Source organism: Natator depressus, chromosome 3 (assembly GCF_965152275.1).
Source record: "Natator depressus isolate rNatDep1 chromosome 3, rNatDep2.hap1, whole genome shotgun sequence".
NCBI classification, from domain to species: Eukaryota; Metazoa; Chordata; order Testudines; family Cheloniidae; genus Natator; species Natator depressus.
Genome location: NC_134236.1, coordinates 74,445,946 through 74,473,459, shown reverse-complemented (window position 1 = coordinate 74,473,459; position 27,514 = coordinate 74,445,946). Strand labels below are relative to the sequence as shown.

The 27,514-nt window shown below is 40.8% G+C and overlaps 1 protein-coding gene and 1 non-coding gene across 6 annotated transcripts in view; both read right to left on the bottom strand.

Moving 5' to 3' along the window:
* Positions 1-27,514, bottom strand: part of KLHL32 (kelch like family member 32) — a 235,362-nt gene that overhangs the window by 177,450 nt on the left and 30,398 nt on the right. For all 5 annotated transcript variants that reach the window (XM_074948134.1, XM_074948135.1, XM_074948133.1 and 2 more), the window contains exons 2-3: positions 10,186-10,274; positions 7,276-7,456 (exon numbers count right to left, since the gene is read on the bottom strand). In XM_074948134.1, the coding sequence (XP_074804235.1) occupies positions 7,276-7,456; positions 10,186-10,208 (204 nt within the window). In that variant the 5' untranslated portion in view covers positions 10,209-10,274. The remainder of the gene's footprint in view (positions 1-7,275; positions 7,457-10,185; positions 10,275-27,514) is intronic.
* On the bottom strand, positions 13,510-13,673 carry LOC141985599 (U1 spliceosomal RNA). The gene has a single exon (XR_012638964.1). It is a non-coding gene; the product is annotated as a U1 spliceosomal RNA (small nuclear RNA).

The window sequence follows — 27,514 nt, the reverse complement described above, 5'->3', positions numbered from 1 at the left end:
AGTATATTCAAAACTCTTTAGGGGGTGGTGTTTCTCTGGAGATGTTCCAAACTGCATGAGTTTGCCTAATCACCCCCCATCCCCATTCTCCTATTTACATTTTCCATGACCACACATTCACGATCCCTCAACAACACATAAACAATTGCATTTTTAATACAATGGACCCCAATGTTATTAAACCTAGTTCAATAAGGTTTAACTTAATTCACTGAAGCTTATTCAGGACATTGTCAGTCTGTCACAGCCAGGCCCTCTCCCTGACCAATTTCAGAGACCTGCTGCAAACAATGGAGGAGCTACAGCTGCCCCAAAAAAGATTGCAAGAACCTTATATAAAGCAAACCTTATATAAAGCATATTAGCAATGCCTATATTTAGGTTGCCTACAAGGTACCCCTATAATTAAGGTTTGGTTATTGAAGGGATCTATGAGATCGGTCATTCTAAAAGCAATATCAGAAATCAGTCCATAGACAAAATTATTGGAAAATTTGATCACAGTGAAGAAGCATAACCAAGGTCAAAAAGTAGAGTCACTTATGTGAAAATGAAGCAATTCTCAGCTATTGATTGGGGTATTTCAATTCACAAGGACTAAGTTTCCTAGCAGATATTGGTATGATAATGTTATTTTTAAGAAAGACACCCCCTTCTCTTGCTCTCTTCTTCAGGAAAACACTTACAGGATTACACATTTTCAGCAATGGAGCCATCTAAAGTTCATGAAGATAAGAGAAAGTATGCACCCCACTTTCAAGATACTGTACTATCCCTTTTATAAAATTCAAAAACAAGCAAAAGAAAAACGCCAAGAGTCTATGTAAATGAGAAGTACCCAATGGGCTTTTATTGTGAGTTTCATGGTATTTGTCATTCTTCTTAGAGCCCCAGCTCCTGGAGTCCTGTGATTACACATGAGAATCTCACTTTTTTAAACCAATGAAAGCTAAGTTTCTAGCCCTAGTGGTTGCAGAGAAAACCTGTAAACATGACCCAATGAAGCCTAAAGGCTCAGAAACCAAAATGTAAACACTTTATATAAAATCATGATTTTAAGCCAACCTCATGATTTTTTATTTGGGGGGTGGGGGGGGACGACAGTTAGGTGGAAGCTGATTCATTATGTTTGGATGGTTAGGTTTGGCTATACTGCATTTATTTCCTTCCTCACTTACTATCACCCCATGCAACATCAGTCTTATCACCCTACAATTTCCTAACAAAGTTTTTGTCTACTAATAGCAGCTATTGTTTGGTTGATTTTCAGCAAAGAAGTGTTTCAGAGTAGGAGCCGTGTTAGTCTGTATCCACAAAAAAAACCAGGAGTACTTGTGGCACCTTAGAGACTAACAAATTTATTAGAGCATAAGCTTTCGTGGGCTACAGCCCACTTCAACGGATGCATAGAATGATGGAACATACAGTAAGAAGATATTTATATACATACAGAGAAGGTGGAATTTGCCATACAAACTGTAAGAGGCTAATTAAGATGAGCTATTATCAGCAGGAGAAAAAAAACTTTTATAGTGATAATCAAGATGCCCATTTAGACACTTGACAAGACAGTGTGAGGATACTTAACATGTGGAAATAGATTCAGTATGTGTACTGACCCAGCCACCCCCAGTCTCTATTCAAACCCAAGTTAATGGTATCTAGTTTGCATATTAATTTGCTCAGCAGTTTCTTGTTGGAGTCTGTTTTTGAAGCTTTTCTGTTGCAGAATTGCTACCCTTAAGTCTTTTACTGAGTGGCCAGAGAAGTTGAAGTGTTCTCCTACCTGTTTTTGAATGTTATGATTCCTGATGTCAGATTTGTGTCCATTTATTCTCCTGCATAGAGACTGTCCGGTTTGGCCAATGTACATGGCAGAGGGGCTGGCACATATCACATTGGTGTATATATATCTTCTTACTATATGTTCCATTCAACGCATCCGATGAAGTGGGCTATAGCCCACGAAAGCTTATGCTCTAATGAATTTGTTAGCAAAGAAGTGGTACATTTTTCAGCAGATATTTAAAGTGTGGACAACATGTCCTACTAAATTATAACTATTTTGAGGCAGATCAAATTACTAAATTCTGCATCAAATCACTCCCTCAGTATTTTTCAATAGAAATGATGTATGCAGCTTTTAATAATTTGAACCATCTTAAAATTGTTATTTTTTTCATAAGGTAGCAAGACAAAAATTTACAATGACAATTCACCAAACACCAAGTAACTCAGCTGGAAACAGGGTGAGTCACAGCGCCCCAATCTCAAGGTCAATCAATCAGTAAGCAAGACAGGACCCGTTCTTGTCACACTGCTAAAGAACACAGGGCAGTCAGGCAGGCTGCAGCCCACTCTTCGTGAGATGTTGCCAGGCATTATATGGGGGTGGGGAATGAGAGAAGAGAGAATGTGCTGGGTAGGAGGGGAAGCCATGTGACTACCACACAACAACTCTTGCAAAGGGAGAGTAACAAATGACTTTGAGAAAGGAAGGGCAGCCCCAATCAAAAGTCCCCAGACACCTAAGTGGAACTGGGGATCAACAAGAGCCCCATTCTCCATCCTTTGGACTTCTTCATAAGGCTGTGGAGTAATGGGAGCTGCCCGGAAGTGGGAGGCAGCATGTCCCCAACTTTTCTTCCTGGATCTCTTTAAAGTATCTGGGGAGTACTTAACAGCAGCGCGTGCATGCATCCTACACTAGGCCCTTTCAGCTGGGACAGGAGGGGACAAGATGTACCCCTCTTATCACCTTCCCCTTGCAAGACTGTGGGCACCAGACAGCAGGCAAGAGAAAATACCTCTATAACCTCAAGCCACTCAGAAGGAGAGTAATAAAAAAAAATCAGTCTGGAAGGAGAAAGAGCTCTACAGCCGTTCCATGGGACCAGGAGAGGCTGTGACAATACATCTCCCTATAAGAGGAAAGAGACAGCACCTATTCCCTCTGAAAAACTAGGAGGCGCCAACCAGACTGGAGCAGGGGAAGACTGAGTTGTCAGCAGCAGAATCAGACTGCAGAGTGGAAAGTGCCCCTCTCCCCATCCCAGTCACTCCTTGAAATCAGACACAGGCGCCCCAACAACCTAGCCCCATAAGGTCGCCAGATGTCTGGTTTTCGACCGGAACACCTGGTCGAAAAGGGACTCTGGCGGCTCCGGTCAGCATTGCTCAATGTGTTGTTAAGAATCCAACTGGTGGCGCTGTGCTACCCGGCTCTGCGCAGCTCCCAGGAAGTGGCCGACATATCCAGCTCCTAGGCGAAAGGACAGCCAGGGGGGCTCTTTGCACTGCTCCTGCCTGCCTGGGAGCCGGATATGCCGGTCACTTCTTGGGAGTCACCTGAATCAGCACCACCTGGAGCCTGCACCCTCCCTTGCACTCCAAGCCCCTGCCCCAACCCTGAGCCTCCTTCCCCACACCCCAGCCCCAGCCCTGAGTCCCCTGCTGAACCCCAAACCCCTCATCCTCAAAGCCCGCACCCCCAGCCAGAGCCCTCATCTCCTCCTGCACCCCAACCCTCTTCCCCAGCCTAGTGAAAGAGACAGAGTGAGGGGGGATGGAATGAGCGGGTGGGCATGGCCTCGGGGAAGGGGCGGGGTGAGGTGTTCAGTTTTCTGCAATTTGAAAATTGGCAACCCTATCAAGCCCCTCTGCGCTCCAGGAAGAAGAGGAGAAACAGGTGTCCTGGCTGCGTGGGGCCAATAGAAGCAACATAGTAGGATCAGCAACGCACAATAAGAATAGTACATGTATCTGGCAAAAGTGTTTTCCCCTGTTAAGTGTTGAGGGTCCCTCTGACAGCAACAAGGGAGAGAAATTGGGAAAATGTACTCAAAAACTGGAAGTTAAATTGATTTAGTAGCCCTTGCAGTGAAAGTAACTGGTTTCAAGTTGAAAGAAAAGAAGTACTAGTGGCACCTTAGAGACTAACCAATTTATTTGAGCATAAGCTTTCGTGAGCTACAGCTCACTTCATCGGATGCATTCAGTGGAAAATACAGTGAGGAGATTTATATACTCACAGAACATGAAAAAATGGGTGTTATCATACACACTGTAAGGAGAGTGATCACTTAATTCCACTGAATGCATCCGATGAAGTGAGCTGTAGTTCACAAAAGCTCATGCTCAAATAAATTGGTTAGTCTCTAAGGTGCCACTAGTACTCCTTTTCTTTTTGTGAATACAGACTAACCTGGCTGCTACTCTGAAACCTGATTTCAAGTTGACAGTGTTCCTTTTATGTATATAGCAAGCTAAACCTCAACATTAACAAAAAATTTATCAGGTTCCAGGGGAGGACGAAGATCCTGTTTAGACAATTAAGGATACAGAATATCTAGCAATACATGGGTGTTAAAAACATATAATTACATGGAATGTAATATAATTATAATGGAATGAAAAGGTCACTGTAAAGGCGTTTAATGCTACAACTACTGTAGCTAAAAATTTAAATAACTGTATTTTGTTACTGAAAACAGACTTTTAAAGCAATTACTCCTCTAGTCTCAGAATAGTGTCAAGGTGACTCACTACTTAACGAGATTTCAAAATAAACTTATAGATACTTATAGTTTAGAATCTCTCTCTCTGTCACTCACTCTCACACACACACACACACACGCAGTGGGAGTGGTAGCAATGCCTATAAATTAAGGATGCACAACACTTCCAATTAGAAGACCTGTTTTTCAATTGCTTTGAATTTCACCCAACTTTCATCATTTGGGCTGAAATTTTCTATGCTGGGTGTCTATGTCAAGCTGAAATTTTTTGGAATGTTTCAGCCAAAATTATTCAGCGGTTTCTGAGAACAAACGACAGGGAAGATATGTTATTGTGCCATGTTAAAACATTTAGGTGATGTTTTCTGTGAAAAGCTCTAGCACCCCAATGTTTTGGGGCATGGGCTTTAAATTTGGCAGAGGGGTCATCCCCATGAAAATCCACCCAATGTGGTCAAGTTATAAGCCTTTGGGCAGTGGGCGGTGGGGAGGGGGAAGAAGCACAGTTCACACATGCTCCATAGTGGCTTACTAGAACTTCACAGCTAAATTCCCAGAAGATTCCAGCCACACTGGGCATGCTGCAGCCTGGGGCTGAGCAGGATTTTTCCTGCAACTGCGTGCTGCTGCAGAACATGCTGGAGGTGACCACCTGAACGGTGAGCAGGGAGCCTGTCTCAACTGTGCTCTGAATGAGCCCCCAGCTATGCAGAGGGAGCATGGAAGAGGAAGCTGCTTGGTTTGAATGAAGAGTGGACAAGAGCTGGACTTGCAGCAGGCGTAGGGGGAGTAGACAGGGGACATGGACCCTGTGGGCGTTGGGGGAGATTAGGACTGTAGTCTGAGAGGGGATGAGGAGATTGGGAATCTGTGTGGCAAGGAAAGGGAGATCTGACAGGCAACTGGAGGAGAACAAACTGGATGGGCAAAGAGACTGGGTAAAAGAGCCAGAGAAGGAGGGGATGCAGATATTGCATGTGGAGCATAAGAAGGGAGACTGGGAGCCAGCGGGTATGAGGAACATGAATGGGGTATCTGGCAATAGGGAAAAGGAGACAGATCAGGTGAGGAGCTGGGAAGAGAGGACTGGGAATGGCAACAAGACTGGGACAGGGAGTTTGAAGGGATGAAACTAGCACTTGCTGGGAAAGGAGACTGGGCCTACCTAGGTGAGAAGAATAGTATTGGGACAAGAAGCCAGGGGAAGGAAAAAGACATGGACAGGCTGGAAGGGACAGGGCAGAAGTGATCCAAACAAGGCAGAAGTGGTCCAGTAGTGTAAACTCCCCTCCAAAGGCTGGAAGGGAACTTCAAGATTCCCGAGTCTCAGCATGCCACTGCTATCAGCAAATATGAGAAATCCTCTGGTAAAGTGTCCCATCCACCCTTAGTGATGGTCCACGTGGAAGATGACAACCTACTATTTCTATTATTTACTCCTTTACCGCAAGGGGTATAGGTCTTTGCTGTAGATCTAAAGGTTCAAACCTTGATCATGATCCATGTGGGCATCAACATGCTCATTAATGATCTGGAAAAGGGAGTGAACAGTGAAGTGGCAAAGTTTGCAGATGACACAAAATTATTCAAGATATTAAAGTCTAAAGCAGACTGCGAGGAGTTTTTAAGGGATCTCACAAAACTGGGTGTTACCAGGCAACAAAATGACAGATGAAATTCAACACTACTAAGTGCAAAGTAATGCGCACTGGAAAAAATAATATTAACTATGCATATACAATGAGGGGTTCTAAATTAGCTGTTACCATACAAAGAAGATCTTGGAGTCACCATGGATAGATATATGAAAATGTCTCCTTAATGCACAACAGTGGTAAAAAAAAAAAAAAAGGTTAACAGAACGTTAGGAATTATTAGCAAATGGATAGAAAATAAGATACAAAACATCATAATGCCACTATATAAAAAGTATGAATGGTGTGGAAAAAGTCACTAGAGAGTTGTTATCCACAATTGCCCACAATACAAAAAAAGGGGTTACCCAATGAAATTAATAGGCAGCAGTTTAATACAAACAAGAGAAAGTCCTTTTTCACACAAAGCACCTGTGGAACTCATTGACATGGGAAATTATAATGGCCAAAAGTATAAGCAGCCTCAGAAAAGAATTAGATAAGTTCATGGAAGAAAGCATCTTGGCTAATAGCCTTTGATGGACCTCAAGGATGCAATCCCATGCTCAGGGCAACCCTAAACCTCTGACTACAGAACCCGGGAATGGAAGACAGGAGTGGATCACTCTAGAATTGCCCTGTTCTCTACACTCTCCCCTGAATCTCTGGTATGGGCCACTGTCAGAGACAGGATACTGGGCAACATGGGCCAGTATGGTAGCTCTTATGTTCTAATATGATGCCACATAATGCAATTCCCACTTTTTCAGTTTGCTTTTTTTAAAAACCTAGGAAATTACAGACACAAACCCCTATACCTCTGTTAAAAGAACACTCTTAAAAAGTCCAGACTCCAGATTAAAGACAAAAACTAAATTATACTCTGAATTAGAAAAAATTGAAAATAATATTCACACTTACAACAATTATGGATACTTTAATAGCATGATATGCAACTAAAGTGCATTATGTGCATTTCAAAAAATATAAATCTCATCCTTTTCAAAGACTCAGATTTAAATTGTAACTTGCTCAGCATGGAACCTGCAACCATTTTTTTCTTGAAGTTACATCATATTTCGTAGTGATTTTATAAGGGAAGGAAAATGCGAAGGTAAACTTACTCGGAAATAATCGCTGCATGCTGCAAGTACTGCCTTATGGGCATGGAATTTCTGTTCTTCTGCAATGAGGGTGATGTCACAGAGTACACCATCACTTCTTTGTTGGTTCAGGGCTGCCAAGACAGCATCATTATGTGAACTGGATTGGCAAAGCCTCTGACCTGTCAGCATTTCTTGAATACTGCAAATGAAGGAAACAAAGAGAGTCTATCAACAAACATAAGACCCAACTCTGAGGCTCAGTAGTTAATGCTGATCAACATTTCTGGTTTAAAAAAAATAAAGCAGCTTGTGCCCAAACAGAGAGACGCTTGTATGTGGTATGTTTAGCATAGGAAAAGTTTCACATAATTTAGTTTTATTTTGGATAGAAAATATGTTAGATTTACAACAACTCAAAGGCCCTGATTCTTTTCTCCTTTACTCCACTGTTGGGTTCAGTGTCCTGATTTATACAAGTGTTAAGTAAGAGGAGTACAAACGTTTGGGGTTTTATCATCTTCTCACAGGGTAATAGAAAAACAACCAAAGTGGCCTAAATTAATATATTAGTAGAAAGGAATATTGAACATTCATGTAACCAACTCTACAAATTGTCTGGCTCACCTATTATCATCAAAAACAGTTTCTACTACTCCTACTTTGTAAAGAATTCTGCTGTGCAAGCCAGAAGAGATTCCATCTAATTTTTCCTTAGCTATGCTGGTTCAGCTGAACTAATGGAGGTAAAAAGTAGTTCCGATTAGTTAAAATTGTCACTAAAAAAAGCAGATATGACTCTAAAGCCTCACAAGCAGCAGATCTGTGATACCAGAATGTTCTTTTTTTTTTTACTATTACTTTTCAGATAATACCTGCAATATAAGGTGTCAAAGCAACAGAACATACTATTCCATTATTCCTTGGTAATATTGTAAAAGTGGTTTCAACCAATAATTAGTCATTTGATATCAACTTTTGCTACATTTTCACTTTAAAATAAGAGCATATTTTAAAACAAATAAGAAGGGGCTAGATGGCTGAGGAATAAATAAGAGACTAGAGTCTTTCACTTTTAGGTTGCTTCTTTAAACCCAATTCAGAATAGCTGTAACTTAAAGTTGCCAGATGGCTACTTGGTGGTTTGTGTTAAGGGCTCAGGTGACTCTTACATGGTGCTAAGGACCAATACAGGTGCTTTTGCAAAAAGCATCTCCTGTAAATAACTCCCTGGTGTTTGGACAAAGCCATGGAGCTGATAGTCCCTGAGCTTCTGTGCTTCGCTGCCTAGATCTGCCTGATCCAAATCTCCTCCACTCCAGGAAACTGAAAGGACAACCTGATCATATGTATATAAAAAATAATAAATACATGGAATGGAGAAAGAAAAAAAATCCACATACAACTGGCCAGATCCTCTGCTGGGCTAAATCATGTGAATTGTATATGAATTTATACCAGCTGAGGGGCTAGTCCTTTATTTAGTTTCACACCAAAGAAATAAGTGCAAAATAATTTCTGACTATTCTGCTTGTGGAATCCTATTTATATACAATAAAGTACAGTTGTCAGGAAAGACAATCCTGTAAAAGCAATTTCTTGCTGTTTTACATTTATTTCCTTTCTGTAACTTCCATAGGAAATTCACTAAGTCCAGTCAAGATTTATTATTTTAAGCAGTCAGTGCTGTAAGTTCAACCTGATAACTAAAAAAAAAAAAAAATCCAACTGTGTTTTTTCAGGTTCATTCTTCAGCACCAACAATAAGGAACCTGGAACCAAAGCAAAACCAGCAATTCTGTTCCTGATGCTTGAGGAACAATAGAAGACAGTTCGGTCATGTGCATCCTCCTTTTCCATTTCTAACAGAAATAAAACACTGATTTTGTCCATAAACTCAGCAGAGTTGGAATCAGAGAGAGCAAATATTTGTAATGCACCAATCTCAACTTTTAGTAATTTTTCTGATTACAACCACATAATTACATACTTGCATGGTATGTACATCTGCATGTTCATTATGGACAGTTTCAACTGAAAGTTATAAAAATGAGAGCATTGATTCACAGGCACACTGTGCCGTTTTGTACCATTCTGCGAGTACAAAGTGGCCATAAAGCATAGTAGATCTAGGCAGTTCATTATCCCCCATGTCTGAGGGACTCTTCCAGTGTTGGGGTCATGGCAGAGGGAAAGGATGTATCGTGGGATACCACTGCCAAGTTGGTCCTAGTGAGATGTAGGCAGTGGGTATAAACTAGAGCAGCCTCCAGGGAACCAGACTGGTGATAGATCCTGCAAAAATTCCATAGCATAAATATATTTTGTATAGCACCCTCTGTGCAAACATTCCCAAAATGAATTAAATAATAATTATTTCCTTAAGTAAAGTAGCTAGTAAGAAGCATAAACAAGAGAGAAACAGATTGAGGTGTCAGATGGATAAGGAAAAATGGAAATGAGAACTTTGGAAGGGCAGAAAGAGGAAGTGCATGAATAAGCCAGCCTTCTTAAAGATGGCCGTTGGGAAAGTGCCCCAATCACAGCAAACAATCGCCAGCCACCATTATGGCTGCACCAGTGCAAAACTTCACTGACTCCAGGGTTTTTTTTGTCTACACTTTGGGCATTCACTGGCATTGAAAATACCCCCGAGCAAACTCCTAACGTAGACAAGGACATAAAGAATGAGAAACAACAGGAAATTGGAGAGGATTGTGGGGTTCAAGTAAATTACTACTGTCTCATTCATGCTTCATGTTGTTCATGATAATGGCAACAGCAACTCTTAAAGCAATCTCTTCCAGGTTATAATTTGGAGATGCAGGTGTTAAATGAATGCTTTTGTTAATGCATCATATGATGACTAATGCTTCAGTAAACACCATGCTAAATGACAATGACATCCTGCACTGCTTTAAAGTACCATACCTGAGGCACCTCTCAGATGGCATCCTTCGCGTTTGTTCTTCAGAATCTCAATACTTAAAATCTTGTGGAGGAAGAGGAAAACATTACAGCTAAAAAAGACAGACAGAGAGAAGGTATATTAAAATTTGAAGCAAAGGCAGCCTTAGCCTTAAAGGTCAAAACTTTTAGGAGGCCAAACTCAAATTCAACATTTTTTGTCCATCCTTGTCACAAAACATTATTGGCTAGATTGACCCTGGCCTAGAGATAACTTCCTCCCCTCTTTTCTTCCCCAACACTTCCCACATAAGCCCAAGTGACAACTGCAGTCACTGAAGTCACAGGCATGCTCCCTCCCTGACACTAGAGAGACATATTACCCAAACAAGGTGGGCTGGCAGTGCAGACCCTCAATACTAGCCTGCAGAGTTGGCTGGCAGGCAGGGCCACTTAGAATGGTTCAATGTGCATACTCTCCCTGCCCACCAGACAGCTATGGATGGATTACACATCCACAGACACAATCCATCCCAAAGGTCCTCCCAAGGTTAGTGGGGCTCTGCACTACCCCCTATTCAGAGCGCTGTCTGTATTACTTTCCCCCACCGCCCACCAGGTGTGTAATTGCAAATTAGTTATTTATGATTGTAAAAGCTCACTGACTAACTCGCTTTACCATAGCAAAACACTGAAGTATTGGCTGTTAAAGCAAAGAAAAACTTTTCACCAATATAAACCTGTACGGAAATAAACCAAACAAACGTGATGAGATGAGAATGTTGTTGATCTATAGGCTACAACTAATCTTCATCCTGCTCTTCAAGTTATATCCACAGAATCATAGACATATAGAGTTGGAATGAACAACAAGAGGCAGGATTGAGTCTACCTAGATCATCCTTGACAGGTGTTTTGTCTAACCTGTTCCTAAAACCCTCCAATGATAAAGATTCCATAACCTCCTAGATAACCAGTTCCAGTGCTTAACTAAATTTATAGCTGGAAAGCTTTTCTAATATCCAACCTAGATCTCCCTTGCTGTAAACTAAACTGCTTATTCTTGTCTTACCCTCAGAGAGAACAAAACTGATCACCATCCTCTTTATGACAACCTATTACATTAAAAAACACCTTGAGGATTAAATATAATAAGTATAATTTATATGACAGCTTGAACTGAGGCATCTAAGTACATTAGAATAGATAGTGAACCACTTCCAAACTTTGGCAAACCATTACAGATAGCACATTATTCTCCTTCCAATAGCTACTCCTGAGGGAATTCTGCATCACTGCACATGTGCAGAATTCCCCCCTCCCCACAGAAAATATATTATGCAGGAAAGTTGTTGCAGTTACACCTTTTGCCCACCAGGGGCCTCTGTGGTGCCAGAAAAGAACAGCCACTCCTGGGCCAGCCCCAGCTCTGGACAGGGAAAAAAGGAAGTTGCCTTCCTCACAGTGCTCTACTCATGAGACCAGGTCAGGAGGCATGGTATATGGGAGTGAGGATCAGACAGAGTGGGGCACATGGGGCTGCTTGGGGAGTCACAGACTTGGGCAGGAGCTGAACTGGAGTACGGGAACAGGGACATATGGGGATGTGGGAGGGACACATGGGGTGCCGGGCCACATGGGGACAGAAAGGAGGGGGTGCAGAGCCGCAAGAGGGGAGGGAGAAGCTGAATGGGGGTGCAGGGACATACGGGGACAGGCGGAAGTGGGTGACTGAATGAGAAAGGCTAGGGGTCAGCCAGGGTCTGCATGGTGGAGGATCCCTAACAGTCCCTCCCTGTCCAAAAAAACCCCATTCTATACTTCTCCCACCCACATCCAACAACCCTCCAATTTCACACCCAGGCTCCTTCCCAGCAATTACTTCTCTCTCCTTCAGCTCCTCCATTATCTCCGAGTCCCCTCAGCCTTTGCACTGCTTCTGAATTCTGCACATGCGCAGTGGGAAATACATTCCTATATTGTAGTTTAAAGGAATTAAAACTCAGTTCTGTATTAATATGCCTAGTAGGGAATCTATTTGTCATAAAACATTCCTGAATCTTTTTTGTTGTCTGTATTGCTACATAGTTGTGATAGATATTTTGAAATAAATTACCAAAATAATTGAAACTGGCATGATTGTATTGTGTTATTTTGACAAAATGTGCAGAATTTTAAAATATTAGGTGCAGAATTTCTTGGTGCAGAATTCTCCCAGAAGTAAATAGCTCATCAAGCCATAATATTCTTTTTCCTTTTCTATCACTGTTAATTACCCAGGCGTGTGTGTGTGTACACGTGCACGCGTAAAATCAGCTCTCTCTGATATTAGACCTTCCTCCTGCTGCCTGATTTAGTCACTGATGCCACAATCTGGTGCTTCTGTTATCACATGCTTCCACGGCAATAAATTTTGATACCACCAGCATCTATCTGTGACATTATCAAAGAAATTAAGCAAGAGAACACAGAAGAAAGTGGTTTGCTTATGTTCACTTTGGGCCTCATTCTGCCCCCTAACCATTGCTTGATTTGTGCCAAGGCTTGCCAGGGCTGAACTGCAGCACCTCCTGGTTTGGCAGTTCATAGCCCTGGTACCTGCATCACTTATGAAAGTAAAAAAAAATTGTCTGAGCCCTGGCACCTAATTTCTTGAGCCCCAGCAGCTCTTTCATTACAAATTAAGCACTTTCCCTAACTCACATTCAATATTATAGCTCCTGTTCACCTGGGTTATGATTTCTTCATGATACATTATCTAAGGGCCAGATTCTGCCTGGACCTTACGTATGTATATAGTGAGGGCAGGGGAGACACAAGAAGTCTTCTCCCCTCTTCCTCCCACCTTGCATGTGCTGTCTAAAGACCAGACAGAATTGCTGTTCCTACCCCCTAGTGAGGCACAGTGGCAACAAGAGAGTAGGGATCTCTCTCTGCCTCCTCCCATACCTCCCCACTGCACTAGGTCTAGACTGGACTGGTGCAGCAAAGCAGAGTTTCCCCTGAGGCAATGCAGTATCACATCTTCTCTTAAGAAGATCAGTGCCCTAAAGGCAACACTTTATTCCAAACTTCAGGTCATCCTGGAACGTTTTAAAACAAACGTAACCGAATTTAGCCCTAAGAGTGTAATGAACTGAACTGTATACTTGCATGTGAAATTAGTCTCACATTCAAGTATATTTATATTACATTTTAAAAAGCCCTACATTAAAAGAATGTTAAGTTCACCCAAATCAAATACTCCACAGTTAGGAAATGCCAGAAAAACCCTTTTGCTCATGTATGATGTGTGACAGGGTCAGGCCAGATGGCTACAGGAGAGTGATTTTTTTTTAAACTGAGAGCCAGGGGAGAGTGCGAATGCAGTCCCTCACTACCACAAATTATGCAGTCAAGTTACCCACATTTGGGGAAATCGCAGGGGTCAGCACACCCACAGTGCAATGGATGAGCCTCACCCTGGGAAAACCACCTTTGTGATCATGGTATCTCCCCTGCCAGGTAAGTATAAAAGGCAGATATATTAGCCCCAGGTTAAGCAGGTCCCTTTTCCCTGGGTAAGGTAACAGGGGTAGTTCCAGAACAATCAGGAACTTACTGGAACCAATTAAGGCAGACAGGCTAATTAGGACACCTGGAGCCAATTAAGAAGCTGCTAGAATCAATTAAGACAGGCAGGCTAATCAGGGCACCTGGTTTAAAAAGGACCTCACTTCAGTCAGTGGGGGCTGCACAAGGAGCTGAGAGTGAGAGGGCATGTTACTGGAGGACTGAGGCGTACAAACACTATCTGGCATGAAGAGGAAGGGCCTGTGGTGAGGATACAGAAGGTGTTGGGAAGAGGCCATGGGGAAGTAGCCCAGGGAGTTATAGCTATCACACAGGTGTTACATTAAACAAACACTTGCACAGCTGTGATCCACAGGGCCCTGGGCTGGAACCCGGAGTAGAGGGTGGGCCAGAGTTACCCCCGCCCATCTTCCCAACTCCCTATTGGACACAGGAAGAGTTGACCTGGACTGTGGGTCCCACCAGAGGGGAAGGTCTCTGGCCTGTTTGCTGACCCACTCGGTGGACCAGCAGAGACAGCGGGGATTGTTCTCCCTCCTTTTCCACATGCTGGCCAGTGATGAGGTTAGCTGAGCGAATGGCAGGTTTGAGCCACTAGCAAAAGTGGCCAAACTGAGGGCTGCTGTGAATCTCTGAGGCGAGCAAATCTGCCAGTAGGTGCAGGACCCACCAAGGCAGAGGTGGAACTTTGTCACAGATGATACATTCTTTAATTACATGAACACATACTGGGTTTTTTCCCCCACAGGACTTTCCCACACTGCCTGGCCACTAACAGAGGGAGAATGGAGCATAAAAGGCAATTTCTTTACTGTCACTTCTTGTACCTGGCCTCACAGAGACACCTAGAAGCCCACAAGAGCTATTGCAGGAAAAGACCTGCTCAACCCCTGCAGCACTGCTGTGAAGAAGTTCAGTCGCCCCGTGGAGATGGCACGCACACAGTCTACTTGTCACACAGGTGAATGCTCACTACAGATGGACTCTTCAAACAATTTTTCTGCCAGCTCTATTGACCACGTGGGAACTGAGATTTGAAGAGGTTTATAATTTGGTTGAGTTTGGGTAAATTTTCAGAAAAAGAGCAAAAAGCACATCCCTGTCACCAATGCAACCTCCCTGCTTCAAAGCATAAGGTGTTAGAGCTACTCAACACACACTTGTAACAAATTTCTATTATAAATAGGCAAAAAACATATTTTCCCTAACTCATTTTCTGAAATGGCTGAATCATTTTTGCTGAAATTCCCTTCCCCTGTCCCCCCAAAAAATTCAGCCTGAAGCAGACACCCTCACCAAAAATCTCAGCTTGAACAGTTTAAGTTTGGCAAAAGTTATAGGGAACTGAAGAAGAGTGGTATTTTGACATGCATACAATTTTTTTTCCATTAATGTCCTGTAACAGAGTAACTAGAAGAGATCTATGCTACTTTGGTAATTTAGGAAATAACTTATATAGGGAAAAACTTATATGGTTTATTGTTTAATGTAATTCACTAACAAAAAGAAGGGAGCACAGTGTAAGAAGAATGAAAACTTTTTCTCCTCTCTTTTCTTATATACTACACTTCTTTTATGACAAGACAAATTGGGTAAGGGGTGAAATTATAAAGGCATATGTCTCTTATTCTAATCAGTATTGTATCAAGATTAAAAAATACTTTAAAATACTTTAAAAAGAAAAAATAACTTCTGTTTATATACAAGTATGTTTCTAATTAACAACATGAAAAAAGGAATATAAAAATAATACAGTGAGGTCCTTCCCTCCTACACCACACACCCACACACTAAAAGGTTTGCTTGGGAAAGGATTTGGTTCTTCAGGATTAAAATATAAACCTTGTGTGGGCTCCTACAATGGGAAGATCAGATTCTTTACTGCTTGCTATATTGTAATAGGTTGAGACCATTTAGTTCCACAATAGTTCTTTTGCATTTATGAAAGACTGATGTTTTTCTATGCTTTGAAAGCAATTTAAAAATATCATAAGGCCAAATCTTTATCTCATTTCAGATGGTAGAGTTCCACTGACTTCCAGGGAGCCACACCAATTAACACCAGCTGAGGATCTGGCCCTATAATTTTTATTTTTGTTAATGATATTGCTTTGGCTTCAATATTATTGATGCAGAACAATCCAGAAAACAAACTGTGTTAGGTAGTGGCTACTGCGGAGACAGCACAAAAATTTGCTTTGCAGATTTTTATATGAGCATTAGCTAACTATTTATTACTGGTAATTGAATAGTACATTTATAAAAGATATTTGGAATCTAAGGAGGACAATCTCCATAGGCTTAAATACATTTTAAGGTAAATTAAGTTTTGATTGGAATTTACTTTACAGTGTTGCCTTAAAGCTACCTATATATACACACACTTTTGTATTTTCAGCTCAAATTTACTGTTCTGGATTAGCCATATAATCTAGAATTTGTAGAGTTTATTCTCCATAATTCAGGTAAAACCCTTTCATGCAACAAGAATTCCAAACTAACACTTTTAAAACCTGGATGTCATTGATACTTAGAAATTTCAAAACCCCTTATATTAAGAGTTTTAGCATTTGATATCCTCTCATCTTTACATAACCTAACATTCCTTGACACATAAGGAAATGCTAATCATTACGAAGGCTGAAAACTTAATATTGTCTGTTCTATTTAACTGCCTTGAATTGCTAAATTGGTTTAAAGGATTAGTTTATGAGTTCTAGGATAAAGTTTTCCGCTTAAACCAAGTGTCATCATGTGACCTAAATCTCAATGCTCTAGGAGAATATTCCACTGTGTTGGACAGATTGACTGGAAAATAATAGGCCAAATGGAAAGCACTAACTTCAATTTAGGTGTTAGACATAGTATATATGGAAAATCCTTGCCTTTGTTCTTTTCAATGTACAATTTATTTGAGATAGATTTGAGTCAAACAATTAAGTTATATTAGTTATCTTATTCCTGTTACACTGAATTAACACTGTTTTTTCTCTTCCTTCCTTCATTACTGTGGTTAGTGCATAAAACAGGCCACCGTATTAAAATTCCCAAACACAAACTGAACAAAGATGGAGATAAAAGGTTGGGAGAACATTAGGTTACGGGAAAAAACATGAAAGGGATGCTATAATTTTATCAAAAATCATTGTAAACCCAGGAAATTCAAAACTAAAAAAAGGAAAAGAAATGAAAATATGTATGAAAGTGTATAGTCAAGGTACCCAAACAACCTTAACTCTGCTCTATAGCTATATAATCTGATAACCATATGATTAATACATATTAGTGTTTTGAGTCCCAGATAAGATTTTTAAAAGACATTATATTCTTACACTTTTTCCCCCTTGGTGTTAACTACAGGGGGCCGAGGTAAAATGAAGGGCGATGCAGCTCTGTGTGAGCGCAGCAAGCTGCCTGTGCCACCCCATATTGTAGGACTGATTTAAGATTTTAAATATTGTTTTAACTTGTAATAACCTGCTATTATTGATGTAGTTAAAGAATTGTTTGTTTACAAATTATGATTCTATGTTGCTAGTATCCTTTTAAATGGTTCCTCTCCCGTCCCTCAGCGTTTATTCTCAAGTATAGAAGATCCATTAACATAGCTTTAGAAACATTACTGTGATATGCAAACTGTACTCAGTTTCCAGAATATCATCAAAGGTCTGAATCCTGTTATTTTTAAAAAAAAAAAAAAAACACTATTCATTTAAACAAGGTTAATGTGGAATAAGAACAGCAAAATTTGGCATAAACATATTACTTTTACTACCAAAGCCATAGTCAGTGCTTATAAAGAATGCATCCAAGAGTACTGAAATCAATAGGACTTGAGATGCATAACTACACAGATGTTTGCCTAATTTGTTTACATTTATTTCCATCTCTTCCACAGGATAACTTACAAGAGGGGAAGTTCTTCTGTTTATTCCAAGATTTAATATTAGCATTGGTACCACCAGGATCTGATTTGTATGGTTTTTCCTTCTAATCTTACTCTTTCAGCTTTCTTCACAACTAAATATAATTTGTATACTGCTAAAATTTCTTTGGTTGCTTTGCCTCAACTAAATAACAATTCCCCAGTGCAATTCCTCTGTGTGAGTGTAATGGGACCTTTTATACCTATAAAGTTGCTTACGTTTGTAAATGCTATCAGGATCAGGGCTCAAGTGCCTGAGTGTCTACATACTATATTTTGTTCAAAACACTATTCAGATTTGTTTGTCTCAGGCTAGCAAGAAAATATATTTATCTGTGTATGTGAAACCCAATCAATGATGGGTGAAGGCTTGTAGAGCTTTTCTATGTAACAAACTCAAAGCTCACCAGATTACAGTTATTCCAAAGATCAATAACTTTAATGTATTTACTTCATGTAAATATGAATCCACAGTTGCTCTCAACCATACCACTATAGTTTTCACTGTGCCATGACAAAATTATTTCCAATGGCCTTGATAATTCAGAGATACAGTGATTTAAAACCCAGATTTGAGCAATCTTAATTCTAAATCAGCAGGAGAGTGGAGATTTTTTTAACAGACAAGCTTTTGACTCACTTCCCCCAGGTGCTTAGTGGAGTTGCTGAGACCTAATAGTGGGAACACGTGACAAAGCCACCACAAATAAGACGTAACATGATTTTGTATAAATTTGTCTACTTTTAAGGCAACCGTATATTGCTAATTAATATATTATGTATCAAATAAAAAAGTGAAAAATGTTATTTAAATTGAAGTCAAGCAGTCAAAGTTAAGAAGACCCAGATATATGGTTATCCAGGCTACCTTAATTCTGCCCCCCTGTGCACTGAATGAGGAGGGGTCCTGTGGAAAAAAATAGTATGTGATCACATAATTAAAGACCGTATTATGATGCATGTGCACAAGGGGGCAGAATTAAAGTTGCAAGAGCAACTGTAAACCTCATTTCTTAACTTTCAAGAACTTGACTTTGCAACCCAAGTAATATTCTCTTAACTGTATTTGTATGTAATTTCTAGGGGCTTGTTTATTTTTTTTAATGAAAAAGATAAATTCTATTATGTGCAACTGTAACAGTTTCCTCATCATGCATCAGCAGAGTTTGAATTCTGAACTTTCACTGCTGTTGCACAGACTGCTATCACTTGAACAATAAAACTAACTACATCACCCAGTAGGAGGAGAAGGCTGCTATGCTAGAGTAGGGAAAAACACTGCTGGTACCATATGCTAGGTCCAAAAGATGGTTGGAAGAGCCAGGTATGGGCCTCCCTCTCATGTCTCCTTCTGCCTCAGAAGTTTGTGGGGGAAGAGCCTGGCCCCGAGGGGGAGCATATGGTATTGGGCCAGACTCCCCCAGCCCAACTCTCCCCCACTTGCAGCTCCCCGGCATTCTCCATTCAGTATGTGCTGCTGCTGGAATGGGACCAGCTCTTTAGAATACTCATGTCTAGTTATTTTGTTAGGCTGCCAAAGTTTTCCTGAGGAATGCAAGTGAAAGAAAGCAAATGGTGATTTTTAACTATTTATAACTCCGCTAAATCTGATCAGAATTTAATAGTACAAAGAAAAGGCACTTCTATGGCCCAAGGTCTTTCTCCCTGCCAGATTTGAAAGGCCTGCTGCAAATATTGAGATGCTAGAGCTTCTAAAAGTGTAAAATGTCATGATCATCTTTTATAAAAGAAAATGTTAGAGAAATTAGATACAGGAATCACTACCAACTCCCCTAAGAAAGGATGTGTATTCTGTAACACTGATGATTTCAGTAATACATTAAATCAGCCTTGCTTTTTAAGACCTATGAACCTCCAAGACATTTTAATTGATTCCCTTAAAATCCCACAGAAATTACTTTTTACAGCCATGTATGATGCAATTGCTTTTATTTACAGTGATTTATGATACAAGAAAAATATGCAATGCCTAGAGAATATAGCAAATGTTTATATGAAGTATTCACTCGGGATTCATAGTACAGTACATGGAGACAGGTTTCTTGGTGTTTAGATCATATGGCTCAACTGTATTTACAGTACAGCTGTTTGATATGTAAATAGTATTGTGAAGTTCTCTGTCTTACAATCACAAACAAAAACAACTGAATTTCCTATTAGCTAGACAGCCTTGAGTATTTTAAGTGGCTGTTTACAAGTAAAGTAAATTGACCCTCTAAATAAAAGTGGAATCTTGGTTTTAAAGTAGAGGTATCTTAAACTTTCCTCCCTTCATTGTACTCACAGAAGCAAAAATAAAAAGGCATCTAAATTTTAGTGTCAGATTTGTATTTATTTCAATGGATACTTTAAAAAAAAAAAAGAAGACAGAGGGAGACACTCCTCAAGCATTTTAAAATACCCCTGCAATTCTGCCATTCACAGTATTCAGAAAAGTTTTGTTTTGTTTTAAATATATCAGTCAATCAAAGAAGAGGCTGTAAATGCCAATGGCTGTTATTCCGTGCCTGTGCACTGTTTATGAATGATCTTGCATAGCCACTAGGTGGCAGAATCATACCTCACAACTGTACATACCTCCAGGAGGTAGAACTGAGTGTACTTCATTTTACCCAGACTAAATAGAAAAGCAAAACATCTGGCAGTTACCTGAACTGAGAGTTTGCTCTGATCTCTACAGGTGCATCCTCACTAGGGAAAAGGCACATTCTTATCATGCTAGCTAACACTTGATAATGAGGTAAAATCTTACTGAAAACAAGTCAATTTGAGGTTTTTACACATTAACAAGTCAAAGTAAAACTTGGCCTCACATTTGAGTAGTGTGAATTGGAAAAGTGTGATGTTAGCTCACTTCATCTCCATTAATAAAAATAAGTTGTTTACACCAAACATGACATGTTTGGCTTCCTCTAGAATGTTATAAGATTCTATTTCAAGGGATCACCTAGACTAGGATAAAAGGTGTTTTTTTTAAAAAAAAAGGTTCAATGTGTTTTAACATTCTAGTGTACATAGGGCAAGATGTACTTTAACACATTGGCTAATTGTGGTGAACCTCATAGGGGCCTAGGAGTCACCTTGACCAGCTACAACATGTTAAAAATCCTTTTACCTGCTTGTAACAGAGAGTGTGCTGACTCAGGAGCAAATTCAGCACCCTGTCACTCAAATCCCCACCAGTTTATATTAATTGAGCTCTGACTGAAAGACAGTCAGCAGAGGAGGCCAATTATCTGAATGGAGATACAGCTGAGGGGCTAATTGGGTGGAAATAGCCACAGCAGGTAGGATTATATAAACAAACAGGAAGGAAATGCTGGGAGATGAGTAGGGAGCCTGAAGGAAGGCAGAAGTAGGCCAGGACTGACTGGCAGCTGCTACTAGTATACCCTGCCCCAGAAGCATGTAGGGAAGCTGGCTACTGATTGTAAATAAACTATAATAAAGCCTGGTGATGGTGAAGACTACCTGGATTGGTTGTGGTAGGTGACTGAGGTTAGAGAGGGCTCTTGAGACCACAGAGTGACACTCCTGTAGACAAACCCCAAGCAGTGAAAGAGGATGAAACTCTGCTACTACTAGTTTATTTTGTTTTGTTTTTTTTACCCCCAAGTACTTATTCATGATCATTTATGAGTTAAAAAAAAAAAAACACTTTTTTTTTTTTTAAACTCCTGTTGTGCTGAGAGGTAATGGTGACTGCTTGGATCACAAACCTCTGAGAGATTAGGAGTGAAAGCACTTAAGTGTTTCATATAACTATCTTATGGGGCCATATCTGAAACAAGGCCTAATAGCTTGACCAGAAACCTACCACCATGTTGGCAGGGGATTCCACGGTGGGGGAGGGAAGGCAAAACACACAAAACTGGAAGAGCTGGAAAGAGAAGGAGCAGCTGAAATCAGTGTCTGATCATAGAAGAAGCTTGGGGAGAGGTTTTTGGGTCAGGTGCAGGCTGAAAAGAGCATTCTTGATACTTGCAAAAAGAAAAAGGAGTACTTGTGGCACCTTAGAGACTAACCAATTTATTTGAGCATAAGCTTTCATGAGCTACAGCTCACTTCATCGGATGCATACTGTGGAAAGTGTAGAAGATCTTTTTATACACACAAAGCATGAAAAAATACCTCCCCCCACCCCACTCTCCTGCTGGTAATAGCTTATCTAAAGTGACCACTCTCCTTACAATGTGTATGATAACCAAGGTGGGCCATTTCCAGCACAAATCCAGGGTTTAACAAGAACTTCTGAGGCGGGGGGGGAAGGGGGGGTAGGAAAAAACAAGGGGAAATAGGCTTGAATAGAGACTGGGAGTGGCTAAGTCATTATGCAAGGTAACCTAAGTTAATTGTATCCAATTTGCAAATGAATTCCAATTCAACAGTTTCTTGCTGGAGTCTGAATTTGAAGTTTTTTTGTTGTAATATCACAGCTTTCATGTCTGTAGTCGCATGACCAGAGAGATTGAAGTGTTCTCTGACTGGTTTATGAATGTTATAATTCTTGACATCTGATTTGTGTCCGTTTATTCTTTTACGTAGAGATTGTCCAGTTTGACCAATGTACATGGCAGAGGGGCATTGCTGGCACATGATGGCATATATCACATTGGTGGATGTGCAGGTGAACGAGCCTCTGATAGTGTGGCTGATGTTATTAGGCCCTATGATGGTGTCCCCTGAATAGATATGTGGGCACAGTTGGCAACGGGCTTTGTTGCAAGGATAGGTTCCTGGGTTAGTGGTTCTGTTGTGTGGTATGTTGTTGCTGGTGAGTATTTGCTTCAGGTTGGGGGGCTGTCTGTAGGCAAGGACTGGCCTGTCTCTCAAGATTTGTGAGAGTGTTGGGTCATCCTTCAGGATAGGTTGTAGATCCTTAATAATGCGTTGGAGGGGTTTTAGTTGGGGGCTGAAGGTGACGGCTAGTGGCGTTCTGTTATTTTCTTTGTTAGGCCTGTCCTGTAGTAGGTGACTTCTGGGAACTCTTCTGGCTCTATCAATCTGTTTCTTCACTTCTGCAGGTGGGTATTGTAGTTGTAAGAATGCTTGATAGAGATCTTGTAGGTGTTTGTCTCTGTCTGAGGGGTTGGAGCAAATGCGGTTGTATCGCAGAGCTTGGCTGTAGATAATGGATCGTGTGGTGTGGTCAGGGTGAAGTCGGAGAACACTTCAATCTCTCTGGTCATGCGATTACAGACATGAAAGTTGCGTTATTACAACAAAAAAACTTCAAATCCAGACTCCAGCGAGAAACTGTTGAATTGGAATTCATTTGCAAATTGGATGCAATTAACTTAGGTTACCTTGCATAATGACTTAGCCACTCCCAGTCTCTATTCAAGCCTATTTTTCCCCTTGTTTTTTCCTACCCCCCCCCCCCCCGCCTCAGACGTTCTTGTTAAACCCTGGATTTGTGCTGGAAATGGCCCACCTTGGTTATCATACACATTGTAAGGAGAGTGGTCACTTTAGATAAGCTATTACCAGCAGGAGAGTGGGGTGGGGGGAGGTATTTTTTCATGCTTTGTGTGTATAAAAAGATCTTCTACACTTTCCACAGTATGCATCCGATGAAGTGAGCTGTGGCTCACGAAAGCTTATGCTCAAATAAATTGGTTAGTCTCTAAGGTGCCACAAGTACTCCTTTTCTTTTTGCGAATACAGACTAACACGGCTGTTACTCTGAAACCTGTCATTACCCGACTGTTAGCAACTATCTATGAACCCACTGGTAAAGTGTCTCTCATTCCCCTGTAATGCTGACCTGCATAGATGACAACCTACTACTGCTATAATTTACTCCTTTAGTAATTGGTGGTGAATCTAAAGTTTCCAACGTTGCTCATACCCATGTGGGTCTCATTACAATGCCATATGATGGCATTTGTTTTTTCAGTTTGCTTTTTTTTAAAACGGCTAGAAATTTACACACACACACACACACACACACACCATATTAAGGTTGCAAAATCGAGCACTCAGAATTTCGGAAATACCAGAATTAAGATTACATGATGACATACTATTTTTCTATCAGGAAAGGCACAGGCAATTAAAGGCTGCACGCTAATGAATGTGCACAAAGAGGACTGAAGTAAGGTTGCACAGGCAACCTTAATTCTGGGATTTTTAACTTTTGCATGCTTAACTTTGCAATCTAACAATTATGTTCTTTTAACATAGCTTTTTTGTATGTAATATGTATTTCTCCTGTATGTGGTGTTACAAATGTGGGGAGAAGTAGTTTATTTCTATTTTGAATTACAAGTGCCTATTGCAGTGATTTTTTTTAAAACGTTGAGATGTAAGGTTTCTTAAAAAGTATAAAAGAAAATAGGTACAAGAAATTGGTACAAGAAAGCACAACTACTACAATGCACACATTATTCTCTAAAGGAAGGGAAAGCTGACTCTTTTTCCACCAGAGTGAATTTTTCTCCATACTCTTTCCCTATACTCTTTTCCCAATTATGATTTGTTTAGTTTTATGGGCCATGGTGGAAACTGGTAAAATATAATAGGATCTAGAGACAGGTACAAATAGCAATTTTATTTTTTTGTATACATTTTCTAGAGAATACTTCTAACACCATTCACCTAGTATATTGGTAACCCAAAAATACTACTTTAAATTTGTTCATTAAAAACTTTTGCAAAACTTGAAATTTCATGATTGTTTATTTTCCAAAACCTGAACTTTCCAAGAACTGGCATAGTATTGTAGAAAGCATCAAGGTCACATTTGTTGCCACTGACCACGAGGTAGGGTCTGACATTTTAAAATAGGATACATTACATCCATATATAAACATGAAAACATTGATATGTTCTACTGTAGTTAAACATTTCATCAGACATTCAGACTGGCAATAATCGCCTCCTTTATAAAATAAATAGCTACAAAAGAAATGAATATTGTCATGAAGGAAGCCATTTGATCAGCAAGAATCATTTCTCACACCATTGGTGTGAAACTGCAACTCTCAGTCTAACAGAAACAAGGACAAGATCAGGGCAGATGTGTGTCACTTTGCTAACATTGCTTGTGGGTAGCAGTTACTACCTAACAAAACAGAGATGTTGGAATCTAGGATACGCAAAATCTCTCAGCTCAAGTAGTTCAACCACCACATTCTCAGTAGTTGCTATTCTGCAGTTTCCTTCTTTTGGGACTGGCAATCTACCTGAAAGGTATTCATTTTTAGCATTTTCTTTTTTAGCCATCAAAAAATATCATTCAAATGCTGTAAGCACCAGAGCTACGGATTAAGGAGGCATGAAGCCTATGTCGCTCTGGTTGGGATATGGATTGTCCTATCTGCCAATTTCTGTAATTCCTGTGTTTGTATGGGACTCTCTCCCAGCCATGCACTACATTTTAGAGTGCTTTCTGTGGAAGAGTAATGCTTTTATTGTTTGGGGAAACAAACTTTCACCTCTATCGTCTTGATTAATCTTTTTCTATGGATTATTTCTTTGAATAGTTATTTATTATATAAAAATGTATTTACACAATAATCACTTGCAGCTGCAGGATTTGGCCCTAGTTGGCTCAAAATCCAGGAGTACATTGAGGGCAGGAAGCAAAGAAGGTGTGCAGGAGGATTCTGCAGCCCCATGTATACTCCAAAACCAACCTCTCTAGCACAACAGGGCAGGGGAAGAGTTATAAGTGTACAGAGGAAGTGAGAGAACTAGACTGAAACATGAAGGGGAAACCTCTCAGCGTACCAGTTGAGGAGTAGGAAATCCCCAGGCCAGGGAGAGGAAGGGGGAGCTTCTCTGCTTTTAGTATAGCAGAAGTAGCTGCATTCCCCCTGCATTTGCTTACTTTAGTCCCAAGCCCTATGGAGCCAGAAACTACTTCTAGACGACCAACTCTTTTATTAGGGATACAGCCTATATCATTGTAGCTGCAGATAGGTTGCCCTTGTGCTCCATATTCTGCTCTTGAATTGGGGATGGAGGTGGAAGTTTCTTTCCTCATAAAGATGCCTTCCAGCACTTTTATTTAGGTGTTGCATGGGAAAACCAGATTTCATCCCAATCTGTTCATCCCCTCTTCTGTCATTTTCCATTTTTAGTTTAATTACCCCGGAGCAAGAATAAATGGTTCTTCTACAAAGTCTTTCACACTGTCCATTATCTTCACTCAGTGTCAACCCTGCTGATCTACTTTCTTTCTATTAATAATTATTTTTTAAAACCTTAGAACAGAGAGCTAGAGAAAGCAGAAATCATAGGTTACATTTTAAAAGAATCATAGAATATCAGGGTTGTAAGGGACCTCAGGAGGTCATCTAGTCCAACCCTGTGCTCAAAGCAGGACCAATTCCCAACTAAATCATCCCAGCTAGGGCTTTGTCAAGCCTGACCTTAAAATATCTAAGGTAGGAGATTCCACCGCCTCCCTTGGTAACGCATTCCAGTGTTTCACCACCCTCCTAGTGAAAAAGTTTTTCCTAATATCCAACCTAAACCTCCCCCACTGCAACTTGAGACCATTACTCCTCGTTCTGTCATCTTCTACCACTGAGAACAGTCTAGGTCCATCCTCTTTGGAACCCCCTTTCACGTAGTTGAAAGCAGCTATCAAATCCTCCCTCATTCTTCTCTTCCGCAGAATGAACAATCCCAGTTCCCTCAGCCTCTCCTCATAAGTCATGTGTTCCAGTCCCCTAATAATTTTTGATGCCCTCCGCTGGACGTTTTCCAATTTTTCCACATCCTTCTTGTAGTGTGGGGCCCAAAACTGGACACAGTACTCCAGATGAGGCCTCACCAATGTTGAGTAGAGGGGAACAATCATGTCCCTCAATCTGCTGGCAATGCTCCTACTTATACATTCCAGAACGCCATTGACCTTCTTGGCAACAAGGGCAAACTGACTCATATCCAGCTTCTCGTCCACTGTAACCCCTAGGTCCTTTTCTGCAGAACTGCTGCCTAGCAATTCGGTCCCTAGTCTGTAGCGGTGCATGGGATTCTTCCATCCTAAGTGCAGGACTCTGCACTTGTCCTTGTTGAACCTCATCAGATTTCTTTTGGCCCAATCCTCTAATTTGTCTAGGGCAATCTGTATCCTATCCCTACCCTCTAGCATATCTATCTCTCATCCCAGGTTAGTGTCATCTGCAAACTTGCTGAGGGTGCAATCCACACCATCCTCCAGATCATTAATGAAGATATTGAACAAAACCAGCCTGAGGACCGACCCTTGGGGTACTCCACTTGATACTGGCTGCCAACTAGACATGGAGCCATTGATCGCTACCCACTGAGCCCCACAATTTAGCCAGCTTTCTATCCACCTTAAAGTATGGGCTGGATGAATGGACTATAAGTTGCTGGCAAGAATACTGTGGGAGCAGTGTCCAAAGCTTTGCTAAAGTCAAGGAATAACACGTCTGCTGCTTTCCCCTCATCCACAGAGCCAGTTATCTTGTCATAGAAGGCAATTAGATTAGTCAGGCATGACTTGCCCTTGGTGAATCCATGCTGACTGTTCCTGATCACTTTCCTCTCCTTTAAGTGCTTCAGAATTGATTCCTTGAGGACCTGCTCCATGATTTTTCCAGGGACTGAGGTGAGGCTGACTGGCCGGTAGTTTCCAGGATCCTCCTCCTTCCCTTTTTTAAAGATGAGCATTACATTAGCCTTTTTCCAGTTGTCTGGGACCTCCCCTGATCGCCATGAGTTTTCAGAGATAATGGCCAATGGCTCTGCAATCACATCCACCAACTCTTTTAGCACTCTCAGATGCAGCACATCCGGCCCCATGGACTTGTGCTCATCCAGATTTTCTGAATAGTCCTGAACCACTTCTTTCTT